General features: G+C 45.9%; 1 protein-coding gene across 15 annotated transcripts in view; it reads right to left on the reverse strand.

Moving 5' to 3' along the window:
• The window catches only part of LOC135037197 (protein 4.1-like), a 388,175-nt gene that overhangs the window by 185,794 nt on the left and 181,496 nt on the right, over positions 1-20,885 (reverse strand). For 8 of the 15 annotated variants that reach the window (XM_063954530.1, XM_063954542.1, XM_063954541.1 and 5 more), the window contains exons 2-3: positions 16,430-16,872; positions 8,835-9,035 (exon numbers count right to left, since the gene is read on the reverse strand). In XM_063954530.1, coding sequence (XP_063810600.1) covers positions 8,835-9,035; positions 16,430-16,872 — 644 coding nt within the window. Of the gene's footprint in view, positions 1-8,834; positions 9,036-16,429; positions 16,890-20,885 lie in introns of all 15 variants that reach the window. The other 7 variants (XM_063954534.1, XM_063954533.1, XM_063954544.1 and 4 more) reach the window with 1 other exon arrangement.

Raw genomic sequence — 20,885 nt, forward strand, 5'->3', positions numbered from 1 at the left:
TATTAGAAGGGATTAGGTACTTGGTTTGTCTATTTTGGAGGCACAAGTATTATTTATATATTTTTAAAAATATTATTTCTCTGACGTCCTAGTGGATGCTGGGAACTCTGTAAGGACCATGGGGAATAGCGGCTCCGCAGGAGACTGGGCACAAAAGTAAAGCTTTAGGACTACCTGGTGTGCACTGGCTCCTCCCCCTATGACCCTCCTCCAAGCCTCAGTTAGATTTTTGTGCCCGGCCGAGAAGGGTGCACACTAGGGGCTCTCCTGAGCTTCTTAGTGAAAGTTTAGTTTTAGGTTTTTTATTTTCAGTGAGACCTGCTGGCAACAGGCTCACTGCATCGAGGGACTAAGGGGAGAAGAAGCGAACTCACCTGCGTGCAGAGTGGATTGGGCTTCTTAGGCTACTGGACACCATTAGCTCCAGAGGGACCGAACACAGGCCCAGCCTCGGAGTCCGGTCCCAGAGCCGCGCGCCGCCGGCCCCCTTACAGAGCCAGAAGCAAGAAGAGGTCCGGAAAATCGGCGGCAGAAGACATCCTGTCTTCACCAAGGTAGCGCACAGCACTGCAGCTGTGCGCCATTGCTCCTCAGCACACTTCACACTTCGGTCACTGAGGGTGCAGGGCGCTAGGGGGGGGCGCCCGGAGCAGCAATAAAAACACCTTGGCTGGCGAAAATACATCACATATAGCCCCCAGGGCTATATGGATGAATTTTAACCCCTGCCAGATTCCACAGAAAAACGGGAGAAAAGGCCGCCGAGAAGGGGGCGGAGCCTATCTCCTCAGCACACTGGCGCCATTTTCTCTCACAGCTCCGTTGGAGGGAAGCTCCCTGGCTCTCCTCTGCAGTTACTACACTACAGAAAGGGGTTAAAAAAGAGAGGGGGGCACTAATTAGGCGCAGTATAACAATACAGCAGCTATAAGGGGAAAAACACTTATATAAGGTTATCCCTGTATATATATATATATATATATATATATAGCGCTCTGGTGTGTGCTGGCATACTCTCCCTCTGTCTCCCCAAAGGGCTAGTGGGGTCCTGTCCTCTATCAGAGCATTCCCTGTGTGTGTGCTGTGTGTCGGTACGTTGTGTCGACATGTATGAGGAGGAAAATGATGTGGAGGCGGAGAAATTGCCTGTAACAGAGATGTCACCCCCTAGGGAGTCGACACCTGAGTGGATGAGCTTATGGAAGGAATATGTGACAGTGTCAGCTCTTTACAAAAGATTGATGACATGAGATAGCCGGCGACTCAGCCTGTGCCTGTCCAGGGGTCTCAAAAGCCATCAGGGGCTCTAAAACGCCCGTTACCGCAGATGGCAGATACAGACGCCGACACGGATACTGACTCCAGTGTCGACGATTAAGAGACGAATGTGACTTCCAGTAGGGCCACACGTTACATGATTGAGGCTATGGAAAATGTTTTTACACATTTCTGATAATACCAGTACCACTAAAAAGGGTATTATGTTGGGTGAGAAAAAACTGCCTGTAGTTTTTCCTGCATCTGAGGAATTAAATGAAGTGTGTGATGATGCGTGGGTTTCCCCCGATAAAAACTGTTAATTCCTAAAAAGTTATTAGCATCATACCCCTTCCCGCCAGAGGATAGGGCACGTTGGGAAACACCCCCTAGGGTGAATAAAGCGCTCACACGCTTGTCTAAACAGGTGGCACTACCGTCCCCGGATACGGCCGCCCTTAAGGAACCTGCTGACAGAAAGCAATAAAATGTATATACACTCACACGGGTGTGATACTGCGACCAGCAATCGCCTCAGCCTGGATGTGCAGTGCTGGGGTGGCTTGGTCGGATTCCCTGACTGACAATATTGATACCCTAGATAGGGACAGTATATTACTGACTATAGAACATTTAAAAGATGCATTTCTATATATGCGTGATGCACAGAGGGATATTTGCCGACTGGCATCAAGAGTAAGTGCGCTGTCCATTTCTGCCAGAAGAGGGTTATGGACAAGACAGTGGTCAGGTGATGCTGATTTCAAAAGGCATATGGAAGTATCGCCTTATAAAAGGGAGGAGTTATTTGGGGTAGGTCTAACAGACCTGGTGGCCACGGCAACGGCTGGGAAATCCACATTTTTACCCCAGGTAGCCTCTCAACATAATAAGACGCCGTATTATCAGGCGCAGTCCTTTGGGCCCCATAAGGGCAAGCGGGCAAAAGGCTCCTCATTTCTGCCCCGTGGCAGAGGGAGAGGAAAAAGGCTGCAGCAAACAGCCAGTTCCCAGGAACAGAAGCCCTCTCCCGTTTTCTGCCAAGTCCTCAGCATGACGCTGGGGCTTTACAAGCGGACTCAGGCACGGTGGGGGCCCGTCTCAAAAATTTCAGCGTGCAGTGGGCTCACTCACAGGTGGACCCCTGGATCCTTCAGGTGGTATCTCAGGGGTACAAATTGGAATTCGAGACGTCTCCCCTTCGCCGTTTCCTAAAGTCTGCTTTACCGACGTCTCCCTCCGACAGGGAGGCGGTATGGGAAGCCATTCACAAGCTGTATTCCCAGCAGGTGATAATCAAGGTACCCCTCCTACAACAGGGAAAGGGGGTATTATTCCACGCTGTTTGTGGTACCGAAGCCGGACGGCTCGGTGAGACCTAATTTAAATCTGAAATCCTTGAACACTTACATACAAAGGTTAAGATTCAAGATGGAGTCACTCAGAGCGGTGATTGCAAACCTGGAAGAAGGGGATTATATGGTGTCTCTGGACATCAAGGATGCTTATCTCCATGTCCCAATTTACCCTTCTCACCAAGGGTACCTCAGGTTTGTGGTACAGAACTGTCACTATCAGTTTCAGACGCTGCCGTTTGGTTTGTCCACGGCACCCCGGGTCTTTACCAAAGTAATGGCCGAAATGATGATACTCCTTCGAAGGAAGGGAGTCTTAATTATCCCTTACTTGGACGATCTCCGGATAAGGGCAAGATCCAGGGAACAGTTGGTAGTCGGGGTAGCACTATCTCAAGTAGTGTTGCGGCAGCACGGTTGGATTCTTGATATTCCAAAATCGCAGCTGATCCCGACGACACGTCTTCTATTCCTAAGGATGATCCTGGACACAGTCCAGAAAAAGGTGTTTCTCCAGGAGGAGAAAGCCAGGGAGTTATTCGAACTAGTCAGAAACCTCCTAAAACCAGGCCAAGTGTCAGTGCATCAGTGCACAAGCGTCCTGGGAAAAATGGTGGCTTCCTACGAAGCAATTCCATTCGGCAGATTCCACGCAAGAACTTTCCAGTGGGACCTGCTGGAAAAATGGTCCGGATCGCATCTTCAGATGCATCAGCGGATAACCCTGTCACCAAAGACAAGGGTGTCTCTCCTGTGGTGGTTGCAGAGTGCTCATCTTCTAGAGGGCCGCAGATTCGGCATTCAGGACTGGGTCCTGGTGACCACGGATGCCAGCCTGCGAGGCTGGGGAGCAGTCACACAGGGAAGGAATTTCCAGGGCTTGTGGTCAACCCTGGAGACATCACTTCACATAAATATCTTGGCGCTAAGGGCCATTTACAATGCCCTAAGCCAAGCAAGACCTCTGCTTTAAGGTCAGCCGGTGCTGATCCAGTCGGACAACATCACGGCAGTTGCCCGCGTAGACAGACAGGGCGGCACAAGAAGCAGGAGGGCAATGGCTGAAGCTGCAAGGATTTTTCGCTGGGCATTGTCAGCAGTGTTCATTCCGGGAGTGGACAACTGGGAAACAGACTTCCTCAGCAGAAGTCTTCCACATGATTGTAAACCGTTGGGGAAAAACCAAAAGGTGGACATGATGGCGTCCCGCCTAAACAAAAAATTGGACAGGTATTGCGCTAGGTCAAGGGACCCTCAGGCAATAGCTGTGGACGCTCTGGTAACACCGTGGGTGTACCAGTCAGTGTATGTGTTCCCTCCTCTTCCTCTCTTACCAAAAGTACTGAGAATTATACGACGAGGGGGAGTAAGAACTATACTCGTGGCTCCGGATTGGCCAAGAAGGACTTGGTACCAGGAACTTCAAGAGATGCTCACGGAGGACCCGTGGCCTCTACCTCTAAGAAGGGACCTGCTCCATCAAGGACCCTGTCTATTCCAAGACTTACCGCGGCTGCGTTTGACGGCAGGGCGGTTGAACGCCGGATCCTGAAGGAAAAAGGCATTCCGGATGAAGTCATCCCTACCCTGATCAAAGCCAGGAAGGATGTAACCACAAAGCATTATCACCGCATTTGGCGAAAATATGTTGCGTGGTGCGAGGCCAGTAAGGCCCCGATGGAGGAATTTCAACTAGGTCGATTCCTGCATTTCCTGCAAACAGGAGTGTCTATCGGCCTAAAATTGGGGTCCATTAAGGTTCAAATTTCGGCCCTGTCAATTTTATTCCAGAAAGAACTAGCTTCAGTTCCTGAAGTTCAGACGTTTGTAAAAGGGGTACTGCATATACAGCCTCCTTTTTGTGCCTCCAGTGGCACCTCGGGATCTCAATGTAGTTTTGGGGTTCCTAAAGTCACAATGGTTTGAACCACTTGAATCTGGGGAGTTAAAATATCTCACATGGAAAGTGGTCATGCTGTTGGCCCTGGCCTCGGCCAGGCGCGTGTCAGAATTGGCGGCTTTATCCTGTAAAAGCCCTTATCTGATCTTCCATTCAGACAGGGCGGAATTGAGGACTCGTCCTCATTTTCTCCCTTAGGTGGTTTCAGCGTTTCATCTGAACCAACCTATTGTGGTACCTGCGGCTACTAGTGACTTGGAGGACTCCAAGTTGTTGGACATAGTCAGGGCCCTGAAAATATCCTGTATGCACCCAACAAGTTGGGTGCTCCTGCTTCTAAGCAGACTATTGCTCGTTGGATTTGTAATACAATTCAGCTTGCACATTCTGTGGCAGGCCTGCCACAGCCAAAATCTGTAAAAGCCCATTCCACAAGGAAGGTGGGCTCATCTTGGGCGGCTGCCCGAGGGGTCTCGGCTTTACAACTTTGCCGAGCAGCTACTTGGTCAGGGGCAAAACACGTTTGCAAAATTCTACAAATTTGATACCCTGGCTGAGGAGGACCTGGAGTTCTCTCATTCGGTGCTGCAGAGTCATCCGCACTCTCCCGCCCGTTTGGGAGCTTTGGTATAATCCCCATGGTCCTTACGGAGTTCCCAGCATCCACTAGGACGTCAGAGAAAATAAGAATTTACTTACCGATAATTCTATTTCTCGTAGTCCGTAGTGGACGCTGGGCGCCCATCCCAAGTGCGGATTGTCTGCAATACTTGTACATAGTTATTGTTAACTAAATCGGGTTATTGTTGTTGTGAGCCATCTATCCCAGAGGCTCCTCTGTTATCATGCTGTTAACTGGGTTCAGATCACAGGTTGTACGGTGTGATTGGTGTGGCTGGTATGAGTCTTACCCGGGATTCATAAATCCTTCCTTATTGTGTACGCTCGTCCGGGCACAGTATCCTAACTGAGGCTTGGAGGAGGGTCATAGGGGGAGGAGCCAGTGCACACCAGGTAGTCCTAAAGCTTTACTTTTGTGCCCAGTCTCCTGCGGAGCCGCTATTCCCCATGGTCCTTACGGAGTTCCCAGCATCCACTACAGACTACGAGAAATAGAATTATCGGTAAGTAAATTCTTATTTTTTTTTATTATTATTATTTTTTAAATGGAATGGTAAAAATCAGATTAAAAATTGCGTGGGGTCCCCCCTCCTAAGCATAACCAGCCTCGGGCTCTTCGAGCCGGTCCTGGTTCTAAAAATCCGGGGGGGAAAATGACAGGGGATCCCCCGTATTTTTAAAACCAGCACCGGGCTCTGCGCCTGGTGCTGGTGCAAAAAATACGGGGGACAAAAAGAGTAGGGGTCCCCCGTATTTTTTACACCAGGATCGGGCTCCACTAGCTGGACAGATAATGCCACAGCCGGGGGTCACTTTTATACAGCGCCCTGCGGCCGTGGCATTAAATATCCAACTAGTCACCCCTGGCCGGGGTACCCTGGGGGAGTGGGGACCCCTTCAATCAAGGGGTCCCCCCCCCCAGCCACCCAAGGGCCAGGGGTGAAGCCCGAGGCTGCCCCCCCATCCAAGGGCTGCGGATGGGGGGCTGATAGCCTTGAGAAAATGTAAAGAATATTGTTTTTTCAGTAGTACTACAAGTCCCAGCAAGCCTCCCCCGCAAGCTGGTACTTGGAGAACCACAAGTACCAGCATGCGGGAGAAAAACGGGGCCGCTGGTACCTGTAGTTCTACTGGAAAAAAAATACCCAAATAAAAACAGGACACGCACACCGTGAGAGTAAAACTTTATTTCACACATGTCGACACACACATACTTACCTATGTTCACACGCCGACCTCTGTCCACTTGTCCAAGTAGAATCCACGTGTACCTGTGAATAAAATTATACTCACCTGATCCAAAAAAAACAATATTCTTTCAATTTTCTCAAGGCTATCAGCCCCCCATCTGCAGCCCTTGGATGGGGGGGGACAGCCTCGGGCTTCACCCCTGGCCCTTGGGTGGCTGGGGGGGGGGACCCCTTGATTGAAGGGGTCCCCACTCCCCCAGGGTACCCCGGCCAGGGGTGACTAGTTGGATATTTAATGCCACGGCCGCAGGGCGCAGTATAAAAGTGACCCCCGGCTGTGGCATTATCTGTCCAGCTAGTGGAGCCCGATGCTGGTGTAAAAAATACGGGGGACCCCTACTCTTTTTGTCCCCCGTATTTTTTGCACCAGCACCAGGCGCAGAGCCCGGTGCTGGTTTTAAAAATACGGGGGATCCCCTGTCAGTTTTTCCCCCGGATTTTTAGAACCAGGACCGGCTCGAAGAGCCCGAGGCTGGTTATGCTTTGGAGGGGGGACCCCACGCAATTTTTTTTCGGGTTTTTTATTGTTTTTTCCCGTTTTTTAAAAATCGGATCAAAATCCGTCAAATCGGCCGTTTTTCGACAGCGGGACTGTCGAATCCGTTTTTTATTGAATATGTTGAATTCCGGCACCCACTTGCCGGAATTCGACGGTCGAATTGTGTCGAATTAAAAAACGGACGAAAAATTGCAGCGATTCGCCGGTAATTGCATATACCCCATAGTCTACTGTTTAAACCATGCAAAACCCATAAATAAAGTTACTGTTCCAACTAGGTTATTATTAAGGGGAGGACTTAGAAGGAAAAAAAAAAGAAGCTTACCCTAGTGTAGAAGAATGGCCATTTCTGTAATCAAGACCTGCACCTACTAAGTTTCTAGGTTTTTGTATCTTACTATACTGCAGCATCTGGTTCATTTATTAAGGGACATTAAAGCATTCAAGATGATATATTTTCTCTAACATATGGGTATTTATGAGCATATTTGTATTGAAATGTGAAACCATGCAGACATCACAACATTTAATAAGAAATGCCTCTCAATCAATACAACAGTCAGCAGCAGGGAGTCAACAACACCCAACAAATCCTTGCATGAAACTGGCATTATACGTTGATTAACCAGTCTGTACCAGTACACAGAAACGTGACCGTTCACACATGGACACAAATAGATAAAGTTATAAAACTTGCATTAATATAACAGACATTTTTCAAGAAAATCTAAAAGGTCCCTAAAAGTAAAATTACATTTGTACAAAAATCTTACACAAACAAATTTTCTCTTGTTTTGATCAAAACATATAGTTCTTATTTTAGAACAGACGCAAATCAGCATTTTACCATAAGGAGAGAGGGGGGGGGGGGGGGGGGGGATCTCTTTTCTGTTTTTAATACTGAAAGAAAACACCTGCCTGTTCCATCTGCCTAAAGGGTAGCAGCTGGATTGCCAGAGGACATTTGGGGCTAAATAGCTTGCATTTGTATTTAACCATTCATTCTCTATCTTCTTGGAAACCAAAATTAACGGAACAAGAAGTTGCAAGAGGATGCAAATGGCCAGAGACCCAAATATAACAGCAAGTCCCCTGAGTAACTGATTGCAGATCAGTGGGCATAAAAAAAAAGAAAGTAAAAAGAATTAACAGATTAGTAATGGATAGACAGCTGTTGTTAAACGTAAAAGGATTCACAGCCTTTATATGCCAAAACAAAAATCAAATCATTTGGGCATCAGAAATGTTTAGATAAGAGGGCTATGAGAGCAGGATACTAGGAGTCACTCATATACACAGGGCAAACAGTCCTATTATCAGGCAGTAATCGTACTGTCAGAAGGAAATATAAATGTGAGTGTGGACTGAGAACATCATACCATACACAGATCAGAGGAGGCTTAGGTTGACATTACAGAAGGTCATGGAAACCTTGCAGGGGATATTGTTTGTTTATGGGCCCATCCTGATGAAAACAGCGTCCGAAACAAGAATTACAAAATCACTGGTTGCCATCATCTACATCCAGTATTCTGGACTCAGCCATCTACAGTACTCAGGCTGCAAGGATATCTTGCGCTTAAAATGAAGCACGTGGATAAAACTATTGTTCACTTATTAATGACAGTTTCATTAAAAAAAAAAAAAAGCTATCTCTGGCTTTAACAGATGTGGTGGCAAGAATCTTGATCATAAATGACAAAAAATAAATAAAACAATAACAATAAAAAATAAAAAAATTGTACCATGCAGACAGCTTATTTCTATGAAAATGGCTTCATTTGTGGTCCAATCTTCTAAAAACTGTAACCATGAAAATCCTCACTGATAATACATTTGTGCAACCAGCTGCATAGAAAAATCCCCAAAATGTATTTAGAAAACTAAAAGTACACTAAACCTTCATTTGCTAATCAATACCCAATACAAAAGCCACTTCCAAGACCCCTTACCTCCAACTGACACTCGTATACAGTGTCATCAAGAAGGGAAACTCTGCAGTGCATGTTGGGCGATCTCCTGGCCACTTTCTGTGGACTCTTTACGTCTTCAGATTTCTTTTGCCTTCGTTCCTCGTTGACCTTAACAGATTCTTCTCCTTCCTCAAGATCCGCTTCTTGTTCTTGGTCGTCTTTCCTGTCCTCCTGAGCAGGCTGAAAACAAATCACCAGAACTCATATATATGGTACTACTACTTTGTCAATATAATTATCAAAATAATAATATTTATTTTCAAAGACTATGCAAGCAGGCATATTTTAACATATAAATATATCTATATCCACCACAAGGAAGGGAATTCACTTGCTAGCGCTTGCAGCTGTCTCTCTTGCACGCCCGACGGAGCCATTCAATTGTTCCTCCTGATGGGCGTGAACAGCTGCCGGTTCTAGCATTTCACCTAGTACCCCCCACCCCGTGGTGTGGCGAACTAAAATTAGCAAAAAAAAGTGACCTCTTTGGGCGCCAAAGGGGAACTTTGCGCGATCGTGCCCAATAGTTTAATCGGGTTTAGCTGCTTTACGAGGCTAAACCTGACACTAATGGGTGCTGTGTTTGCAAAGATAGTCTACATCTCAATAGTAAGGTAGAAGACAAATTTCTGGCTCCTCCTTAAAACCTCCTGTTTAAACCTAGATAGTGTCCAGCTAAGATACTGAAAGTAATCCGTGGAAGAAGATCTCTGGCAATATACTGTATTAAAAAAGGTGAATAGTCGTTGTGAATTTTTAACAGGCAAAAGAAAAGACAATAACAGACATTTATTAAAACACTGGGGAGTCCACTCTGTGGGGCAGATTTATTAAAGCTCTAAAAGTGAAAAGTGGTGGTGTTGCCCATAAAAACCAATCAGACTCTATTATATTCTAGGATGAAATAGAGAAATAGAGAAATGATAGAATCGGATTGCTTGCTATGGGTAATGCCACCACTTTTTTATTTATAGAAGCTTTAGTAAATCTACCCCTATGGCTTGCATGGTTATAAAACTTAACCAAGGCCTGCTATAAGGAAACATATTCACATTTGTCCTTCATAATTCTACCTGTGTACAATAGGTCTTTTCAAAGTAAATAGTGCTACACATTACAAATGAATTGTCTGAAATAAATTCACACTTTACTAAAAGTAAAGAAAGATAAAATAAGAATTTACTTACCGATAATTCTATTTCTCGGAGTCCGTAGTGGATGCTGGGGTTCCTGAAAGGACCATGGGGAATAGCGGCTCCGCAGGAGACAGGGCACAAAAGTAAAGCTTTTACAGGTCAGGTGGTGTGTACTGGCTCCTCCCCCTATGACCCTCCTCCAGACTCCAGTTAGGTACTGTGCCCGGACGAGCGTACACAATAAGGGAGGATTTTGAATCCCGGGTAAGACTCATACCAGCCACACCAATCACACCGTACAACTTGTGATCTAAACCCAGTTAACAGTATGATAACAGAGGAGCCTCTGAAAGATGGCTTCCTAAACAATAACCCGAATTAGTTAACAATAACTATGTACAAGTATTGCAGATAATCCGCACTTGGGATGGGCGCCCAGCATCCACTACGGACTCCGAGAAATAGAATTATCGGTAAGTAAATTCTTATTTTCTCTATCGTCCTAAGTGGATGCTGGGGTTCCTGAAAGGACCATGGGGATTATACCAAAGCTCCCAAACGGGCGGGAGAGTGCGGATGACTCTGCAGCACCGAATGAGAGAACTCCAGGTCCTCCTTTGCCAGGGTATCAAATTTGTAAAAATTTACAAACGTGTTCTCCCCTGACCACGTAGCTGCTCGGCAGAGTTGTAATGCCGAGACCCCTCGGGCAGCCGCCCAAGATGAGCCCACCTTCCTTGCGGAATGGGCCTTAACAGATTTAGGCTGTGGCAGGCCTGCCACAGAATGTACAAGTTGAATTTTGTTACAAATCCAACGAGCAATCGACTGCTTAGAAGCAGGTGCACCCAACTTGTTGGGTGCATACAGTATAAACAGCGAGTCAGATTTTCTGACTCCAGCCGTCCTTTAAATGTATATTTTTAAGGCTCTGACAACGTCCAACAACTTGGAGTCCTTCAAGTCGTCTGTAGCCGCAGGCACTACAATAGGCTGGTTCAGGTGAAACGCTGATACCACCTTAGGGAGAAAATGCGGACGCGTCCGCAGCTCTGCCCTATGTCGAATGGAAAATTAAATAAGGGCTTTTATAAGACAAAGCCGCCAGTTCAGATACTCTCCCGGCCGAAGCCAGGGCCAGTAACATAGTCACTTTCCATGTGAGATATTTCAAATCCACATTCTTTAGTGGTTCAAACCAATTGGATTTGAGGAAATCTAAAACTACATTTAGATCCCACGGTGCCACCTTAGGCACCACAGGAGGCTGTATATGCAGTACTCCTTTGATAAAAATCTGGACCTCAGGGACTGAGGCCAATTCTTTTTGGAAGAATATTGATAGGGCCGAAATTTGAACCTTAATAGATCCCAATTTGAGACCCATAGACAATCCTGATTGCAGGAAATGTAGGAAAACGACCCAGTTGAAATTCCTCCATCGGAGCACTCCGCTGCTCGCACCACGCAACATATTTTCGCCAAATACGGCGATAATGCTTCGCGGTGACTTCCTTCCTTGCCTTTATCAAGGTAGGAATGACTTCTTCTGGAATGCCTTTTCCTTTTAGGATCTGGCATTCAAACGCCATGCCGTCAAACGCAGCCGCGGTAAGTCTTGAAAAAGACAAGGACCCTGCTGAAGCAGGTCCCTTCTCAGAAGTAGAGGCCACGGATCGTCCGTGACCATCTCTTGAAGTTCCGGGTACCAAGTCCTTCTTGGCCAATCCGGAGCCACTAGTCTTACTCCTCTTTGCCGTATAATCCTCAATACCTTTGGTATGAGAGGCAGAGGAGGAAACACATATACCGACTGGTACACCCAATGTGTTACCAGCGCGTCCACAGCTATTGCCTGCGGATCTCTTGACCTGGCGCAATACCTGTCCAGTGTTTTGTTGAGGCGAGACGCCATCATGTCCACCATTGGTTTTACCCAACGGTTTAATAGCATGTGGAAAACTTCTGGATGAAGTCCCCACTCTCCCGGGTGAAGGTCGTGTCTGCTGAGGAAGTCTGCTTCCCAGTTGTCCACGCCCGGGATGAATACTGCTGACAGTGCTATCACGTGATTCTCCGCCCAGCGAAGGATCCTGGCAGCTTCTGCCATTGCCCTCCTGCTTCTTGTGCCGCCCTGTCTGTTTACATGGGCGACTGCCGTGATGTTGTCCGACTGGATCAACACCGGTCTTCCTTGAAGCAGAGGTTTCGCCTGGCTTAGAGCATTGTAGATTGCTCTTAGTTCCAGAATGCTTATGTGAAGAGACTTTTTCAGGCTCGACCACACTCCCTGGAAATTTCTTCCCTGTGTGACTGCTCCCCAGCCTCTCAGGCTGGCATCCGTGGTCACCAGGATCCAATCCTGCATGCCGAATCTGCGGCCCTCCAATAGATGAGCCTCCTGCAACCACCACAGAAGGGATACCCTTGTCCTCGGCGACAGGGTTATCCGCAGGTGCATCTGAAGATGCGACCCTGACCATTTGTCCAACAGATCCCTTTGCATGGAATCTGCCGAAAGGGATTGCTTCGTAAGAAGCTACCATTTTTTCCCAGGACTCTTGTGCATTGATGTACAGACACCTTTCCTGGTTTTAGGAGGTTCCTGACCAGGTCAGATAACTCCTTGGCTTTTTCTTCGGGAAGAAAAACCTTTTTCTGAACTGTGTCCAGAATCATCCCCAGGAACAGCAGACGAGTTGTCGGCATTAATTTGGATTTTGGAATATTCAGAATCCATCCGTGCTGCTTTAGCACCTCTTGAGATAGTGCTAAACCCATCTCTAGCTGTTCTCTGGACCTTGCCCTTATTAGGAGATCGTCCAAGTATGGGATAATTAATACGCCTTTTCTTCGAAGAAGAAATATTATCTCGGCCATTACCTTTGTAAAGACCCGAGGTGCCGTGGACAAACCAAACGGCAGCGTCTGAAACTGATAGTGACAGTTTTGTACAACGAACCTGAGGTACCCCTGGTGTGAGGGGTAATTGGAACGTGGAGATACGCATCCTTGATGTCCAAGGATACCATAAAGTCCCCTTCTTCCAGGTTCGCTATCACTGCTCTGAGTGACTCCATCTTGAACTTGAACTTCTTTATGTACAGGTTCAAGGACTTCAGATTTAGAATAGGCCTTACCGAGCCATCCGGCTTCGGTACCACAAAAAGAGTGGAATAATACCCCTTCCCTTGTTGTAGAAGAGGTACCTTGACTATCACCTGCTGAGAATACAGCTTGTGAATGGCTTCCAAAACCGTCTCCCTTTCTGAGGGGGACGTTGGTAAAGCAGACTTCAGGAAACGGCGAGGTGGCTCTGTCTCTAATTTCAACCTGTACCCCTGAGATATTATCTGCAGGATCCAGGGATTTACCTGCGAGTGAGCCCACTGCGCGCTGTAATTCTTGAGACGACCGCCTACCGCCCCCGAGTCCGCTTGCGAAGCCCCAGCGTCATGCTGAGGCTTTTGTAGAAGCCGGGGAGGGCTTCTGTTCCTGGGAAGGAGCTGCCTGTTGCTGTCTCTTCCCTCGTCCTCTGCCTCGTGGCAGATATGAATAGCCCTTTGCTCTCTTATTTTTAAAGGAACGAAAGGGCTGCGGTTGAAAGGTCGGTGCCCTTTTTCTGTTGGGGAGTGACTTGAGGTAGAAAGGTGGATTTCCCGGCCGTAGCCGTGGCCACCAAATCCGATAGACCGACCCCAAATAACTCCTCTACGCATCGCCTGTCCACTGTCGTGTCCATAAAGCTCTTCTGGCCGAAATGGACATAGCACTTACCCGTGATGCCAGTGTGCAGATATCTCTCTGTGCATCACGCATATAAAGAAATGCATCCTTTATTTGTTCTAACGACAGTAAAATATTGTCCCTGTCCAGGGTATCAATATTTTCGATCAGGGACTCTGACCAAACTACCCCAGCACTGCACATCCAGGCAGTCGCAATAGCTGGTCGTAGTATAACACCTGCATGTGTGTATATACCTTTTTGGATATTTTCCATCCTCCTATCTGATGGATCTTTAAGTGCGGCCGTCTCAGGAGAGGGTAACGCCACTTGTTTTGATAAGCGTGTTAGCGCTTTGTCCACCCTAGGAGGTGTTTCCCAGCGCTCCCTAACCTCTGGCGGGAAAGGGTATAAAGCCAATAACTTCTTTGAAATTAGCAGTTTTTTATCGGGGCACCCCACGCTTCATCACACACGTCATTTAATTCTTCTGATTCGGTAAAAACTACTGGTAGTTTTTTCACACCCCACATAATACCCTGTTTAGTGGTACCTGTAGTATCAGCTAAATGTAACATCTCCTTTATTGCCAAAATCATATAACGTGTGGCCCTACTGGAAAATACGGTTGATTCGTCACCTTCACCACCGGAATCAGTGCCTGTGTCTGGGTCTGTGTCGACCGACTGAGGCAAGGGGCGTTTTACAGCCCCTGACGGTGTTTGAGGCGCCTGGACAGGCACTAATTGAGTGTCCGGCCGCCTCATGTCGGCAAACGACTGCTTAAGCGAGTTGACGCTATCCCGTAATTCCACAAATAAAGGCATCCCATTCTGGTGTCGACCCCCTAGGAGGTGACATCCTCATATTTGGCAATTGCTCCGCCTCCACACCAATAACGTCCCTCATACATGTCGACACACACGTACCGACACACAGCAGACACACAGGGAATGCTCTATACGAAGACAGGACCCACTAGCCCTTTGGGGAGACAGAGGGAGAGTCTGCCAGCACACACCAAAAAGCGCCTATATATGACAGGGATAGCCTTATGATTAAGTGCTCCCTTATAGCTGCTTTTATATTAATATATTGCCATTTATTTTGCCCCCCCTCTCTGTTATACCCTGTTTCTGTAGTGCAGTGCAGGGGAGAGACCTGGGAGCCTTCCTGACCAGCGGAGCTGTGACAGAAAATGGCGCCGTGTGCTGAGGAGATAGGCCCCCGCCCCTTTTTCGGCGGGCTCGTCTCCCGCTATTTAGTACATTTAGGCAGGGGTTCTCCATATAGCCTCTGGGGCTATATGTGAGGTATTTTTAGCCTTTTTAAAGGTGTTCATTTGCCTCCCAGGGCGCCCCCCCCCAGCGCCCTGCACCCTCAGTGACTGCCGTGTGAAGTGTGCTGAGAGGAAAATGGCGCACAGCTGCAGTGCTGTGCGCTACCTTAAGAAGACTGCAGGAGTCTTCAGCCGCCGATTCTGGACCTCTTCTTGCTTCAGCATCTGTGAGGGGGCCGGCGGCGTGGCTCCGGTGACCATCCAGGCTGTACCTGTGATCGTCCCTCTGGAGCTTCATGTCCAGTAGCCAAGAAGCCAATCCATCCTGCACGCAGGTGAGTTCACTTCTTCTCCCCTCTGTCCCTCGTTGCAGTGATCCTGTTGCCAGCAGGAATCACTGTAAAATAAAAAACCTAAGCTAAACTCTCTAAGCAGCTCTTTATGAGAGCCACCTAGAATTGCACCCTTCTCGGCCGGGCACAAAAATCTAACTGGAGTCTGGAGGAGGGTCATAGGGGGAGGAGCCAGTACACACCACCTGACCTGTAAAAGCTTTACTTTTGTGCCCTGTCTCCTGCGGAGCCGCTATTCCCCATGGTCCTTTCAGGAACCCCAGCATCCACTTAGGACGATAGAGAAAAAGAGGTTATACTTAGATTCCATTGTATGATCAAGCAAGGCAGGTTAATCAGCTTCTTCTCAACATAGGGTATGGTTCTCCAGCGAGCCTCTTAAACTTTACAACAACTGGATCAATCAATATACAACCAGGCACCATTTTGACTGCAGTTCCCTTGGTCCTGATAAATGCTGAGGCGCTATGTCTGGCTAATCGCTTATATACCAAAATCTGGGAGTTGACTACAGATGTTAACCCATATTAAAATGTACCAGTCACTGGCAAATACCACATAGCATGGCCCATTCTTATCTCTTGCACATGCTCAGTAAGTACTAACATATAACCAAGACACAATGTCTGAAGCTACACCATCTGTCTCTATAGTCCAATTTGTATAGAATTGCCCATAAGCATTTGCTTACAGTTGTCAGTGTATTTGAATATCTACTGCTAAACCATACAGGATACTACTATTCCTTAGATGCCCATTGTCAGGTACAAGTCTGCCTCTCAATTTAAGTCTTATGTGACTAAAGGTTACAGTCATTTTCAGCATGAATACAATCTACTTAAGCATCCATGGGGCCTTACAGAGCAATAACATCCAATACGCTGTGTTGAAATAAAAAATCATTAACCCTATAGTTATATATCAACATCTAATTGCAGACCATATACAAAAGAAGGAGGCACTTATGATTGCACTAACCAATTTTTCCAATCATTCAGAACTATTTAATAATTGTAGTTTAATCAGTGTTGGCTGTTTGCACCCTAAGTACAAACACTGGTTGCCCAAATGTCTCTTTACCTGGGTTTCCGCACTGCTGAGAGAATGGAGATCTAGAGAAGGGTCAGTTCTAAGTTCAGGTTCTGGAGCAGCAATAGGAGCCTTCAGAAAAACTTCATCTTCTAGCTGCTCTCCCAGACCTTCATCCACTTCCTTTTGATCAACCACTCCTTTCTCCGCTGGCAAATGAACTTCGTTTCCTTCCTCTGTCACCTGAGATTTCGGCCTTTTCAGAAAGGATGAGAACAGCCGTGACAAGCCTTTACCTTCTGAATTCCGTTCCTTGTTTTTGCGGGTGCTTGGTGAAGCTGTGGAAGGAGAACCCTGCGATTGCACAGTATCCTGGTTTTCCCCTTTGTCCAATTCTTCAGGAACAGATTTACTTGCTGCTGCCTCTTCCTGCTCCTTCCCTTCTTGCTTTTGGTCTTGAGGAGGACTTTCTGCCTCTGCCACTAAACTTTTCTCTGTTGTCATTGTGCCACTGTAACAGATTGAGAGTAAAATATTAAGAGATGACATTTACTAAAGGACCTTAGCTGTCTCAATGAATAGATGTATCAAAAGTACTTAAATCAGACATAAAAATTGCAAATGAACACTAAACTTAAAAACATAAAGCCTTATTCAGGGTTGTTAGCAAAGCAAAAAAGCACACTAATGGGCAAAACTATGCAGTGTAAAAATAAAGCAGCCAGTATTTACCCTGCACAGAAACAATATAACCCACCCAAACCTAAATCTCTCTGCACATGTTACATCTGCCCCACCTGCAGTGCAACATGGTTTTCCCCATTAGTGTGCTTTTCAGGTTTGCTAACAAACCTGAATAAACCCCCTTACCATGTATTATAAAACATGAAAATATTGGTCCTCAAATATATATTTTTTTGAACATACCACTAAGAACATCAAATGCAATAAATATGCGTGCGTACATACATAGAGTTTACAAAACTACAAAATACAAAAGTGGTTTTGTATCTCTCATAACAAACAATCGTCATCCTCCTCCTCCAGCTTACCAGCAGAGAGGTGACAATTCTCCAGTGTCAGGAATACAATGCATACAGGATTGTAAAATCAAAGTTAAAATCTACAAGGAAAATAGTCAAAATAGTTGCAATGCAAAAAAAACAACACAAAAACAGTAAAAATATACCATACAGTCACTGGCATTGCATCTACAACCAGGGATAGGCTGGGGCTCTGAAACAGTACTGGTATTCAAGTGTGCACGCACGGCGCACAAAAAGAGGGCGTGGTCACGAATCACGGTGGGCCTGACCTCACGCATGCCCCCATCTCTCTGTATGTCGGGTTTCTGAAGAGAGTGACGGGAGGCGCATCTGCTCGGCCAGCCCCGGTCTTTCTATGTGTGTGCAGCAGTGGTGCAAGTAGAATTTATTTCTTAGTGGTACAATATTAAAAATGGGCGTGTTCACGTGTCATGAGGGTGTGTGGTCACATGAAACTAGGGAATTGGCTACATGACAATAGGGCCATGGCCACATTATGCCACACACTGTAATGCCCCTTACGCATTATGCCAAACACCGTAACACCCATTTACACATTATGCCACACACCGTAACGCTTATTACACATTATGCCATACACCGTAACACCCATTACGCCACACAATACCCATTACACATTATGCCACACACCGTAATGCCTATTACATATTATACCACAGACCGTAAGGCCTATTACATATTATGCCATACACAGTTATGCCACTGACACCATTTTATGTCCCACACACAAAAATGCCCTTTAGAAATTATGCCCCACAGTAAGGATTCTATTTACTTGCTGCCAGTGGTTTCATGGCAAAAGATGCAGCTTTCTGCATCTTCTCCCGGCTGCGCCAGCATTCCTGGCACTTCTGGGTAACACTAGACATGCAGTGTCATAATTACACATTTTGAACCCCCCCCCCCATGGCATTTATGTGCCACTTACATGTATAATGCCCCCTGTAGTGCCGCTTACACGCATAATGCTCCCCGCAATGCTGCTTACATGCATAATGCCCAGCTGTAGTGCCACTTGCATGCATAATGCCTCCTGCAGTGCCACTTACACACAATGCTTCTAGTAGGATTTACCACCCTACATGCTTGTTGCCAGGTGTTACATGCTCATTGTCAGGGTTTTCTTGCCCGTTGCCAGGGGTTGCATGCTCATTGCGGACAGAGACCCTGCACTACCTGGCGGTGGGCTAGTGGTACGACCATATTTCTTAATGGTACTCCATACCACCCTACTTTCAGCAGCAGTGTGCGGCCAAACTGAGCTGCTCAATTAGGCATTTAGGAAAGACCAGCTGATCAGGCCATTGGCCCTTCTGTCATTTGCCAGAAGTGCCAGATGGCCAGTTCGGCCCTGTCTACAATCATGGACCAGCAATTCACTGGAATACAACTAAAGATTTTGTAGAATGGGAGGAAAATGAAGTAACCTGAGGAAGCCCAGGCAAACACAGGGAGAATATACAAACTCTACACAGGGCTGTGATGGGAATCATAGCCAGCTAAGACCTCAGAGCTGGAAACCAGTAATGCTAACCATTATACCAGCCATGCTGCCTAATAAAGCTTGTTGTGTCTTTACTGGGCTTGCATGTGGTGCTACATTCCAGATTACCTCTCTTAAAATTATTGTATGCACTTACAAATATGTGTATTTCACAATTGATACTTGTTTGCCAACATAATTAGAAAAAAGCTAATTTCCATTTAAACAACAGAAGTCACAACACCCCTGCCCCTCGAGCCCCATTTATATTCAGGAATGCAATTTATTGTATTGGAAGCACATGTTTACTCATAAAAAAATAGTGGCACTGCATTCTAAAATTTTAAATGTAATAATAATAATAATAATAATAATAATAATAATAAATAATATTGGGCAAACAAGAAACAATATTATTATTATTATTATTATTATTATTATTATACAGGGATCATAATTTGGCCAATAACATCATAATTTTTAAGGTAACGTTCTGGAAAAAGCAGAATATTGAGTTAAATGATGCGGGACAGGTATAAGGGAGCGTTGTATAGATGCGGCAGGTGATTTTAAGCTTGATACAGGTGTTTTTCACAAATTCCAAAAACAGCTTCTAAACAGCACAAAAATCACTTATAGGAATTGTTATGCTTTCCAAAATCATCTTTTTTGTTTTATACATTTTCTAATTGTAGGGTTAGCCTTTCTCTTTTGTTTTTGAACAGCTGCTTTTAGACACAGTTATTCTCTATCCATTCATTCTATTATATATTAATTTGTTGTGGCATTTGCAGAGGAAAAGAATGTAAATGTATTACTGAAAATCAGGGAAGATCAAAATGTTCAACACATGTGCATTTCTTTTCTCAGGTATGCTAAGTACTGAAGGGATTCGGTTGACACAGCTTAGGTTGACAGTCATTAGGTCGACCACTGAAGGTCGACATGTATTAGGTTAACATGGTCAATATGTCGACATGTACTAGGTCGACAGGTCAATATGAGTTTTTCACATATTTTTTTTCTAATTTTTTGGATTTTTTCATACTTGACGATCCATGTGGAATACGATTGGAACGATAACCTGTGCTGATCGAAGCAAGGCACCTTGCCCGAATTAAGCATTAAGCACTCTCCCGATCAGCATTGTCCAGATATCGCAGTAAAATATCTGTAAACAGCCCAGGTATGTACATAAGAAAGGTCCAACAGCTCAACTCAAAACGAGAGCTGTGCAGTCAGTATAGAAAGTGCTTTCTCCATACAACACAGTATTTTCCTGCTGTGACATCTGGTGGAATCCAGTCTGGGAGAGAGAGCACAGCACATGGAGAGAGTACTCCATAATTAATGTTCTCACCCCGGGTGAACATGTGTCACATGGACCCTTATTTTTTTGGCAACAAAATGCACACTGCATATGTAATAAAGCAATAAAATTACATGAGAAGACATTGTAACAAATCTTCATTGCCAATTTTACAGGATTGATGAAAGTCTCTAACCACTAAACTGTACATAGACCAGGTACAGTCTCTGATACCAGTCTCTGGCAATCCCAGCAAGCCTCTGGCTCTCTACATTACTATTATTACCAGTTATTTATACAGCACACAGATATTCCGCAGCGCTTTATAGAGAATACTTGGCCATCCACATCAGTCCTTGCCCCAGTGGAGCTTACAGTTTATATAGCCTACCACATGTACACGCACACACATTCACGCTAAGGTACATTTTGTTTGGGTCCAATTAACCTATTAGTATATTTTTGGAGTGTGGGAGGAAACCGGAATACCCAGAGGAAACCCACGCAAGCACAGGGAGAATATACAAACTCCACACAATCAGGGCCGTGGTGGGAATCAAACCCATGACCTCAGTGCTGTGACGCAGTAATGCTAACCATTACACCCATGCTGCTCTACATGCTCCACCAGGAACCATTATATCACTA

This window comes from Pseudophryne corroboree, chromosome 2 (assembly GCF_028390025.1).
Source record: "Pseudophryne corroboree isolate aPseCor3 chromosome 2, aPseCor3.hap2, whole genome shotgun sequence".
Lineage (NCBI taxonomy): Eukaryota > Metazoa > Chordata > Amphibia > Anura > Myobatrachidae > Pseudophryne > Pseudophryne corroboree.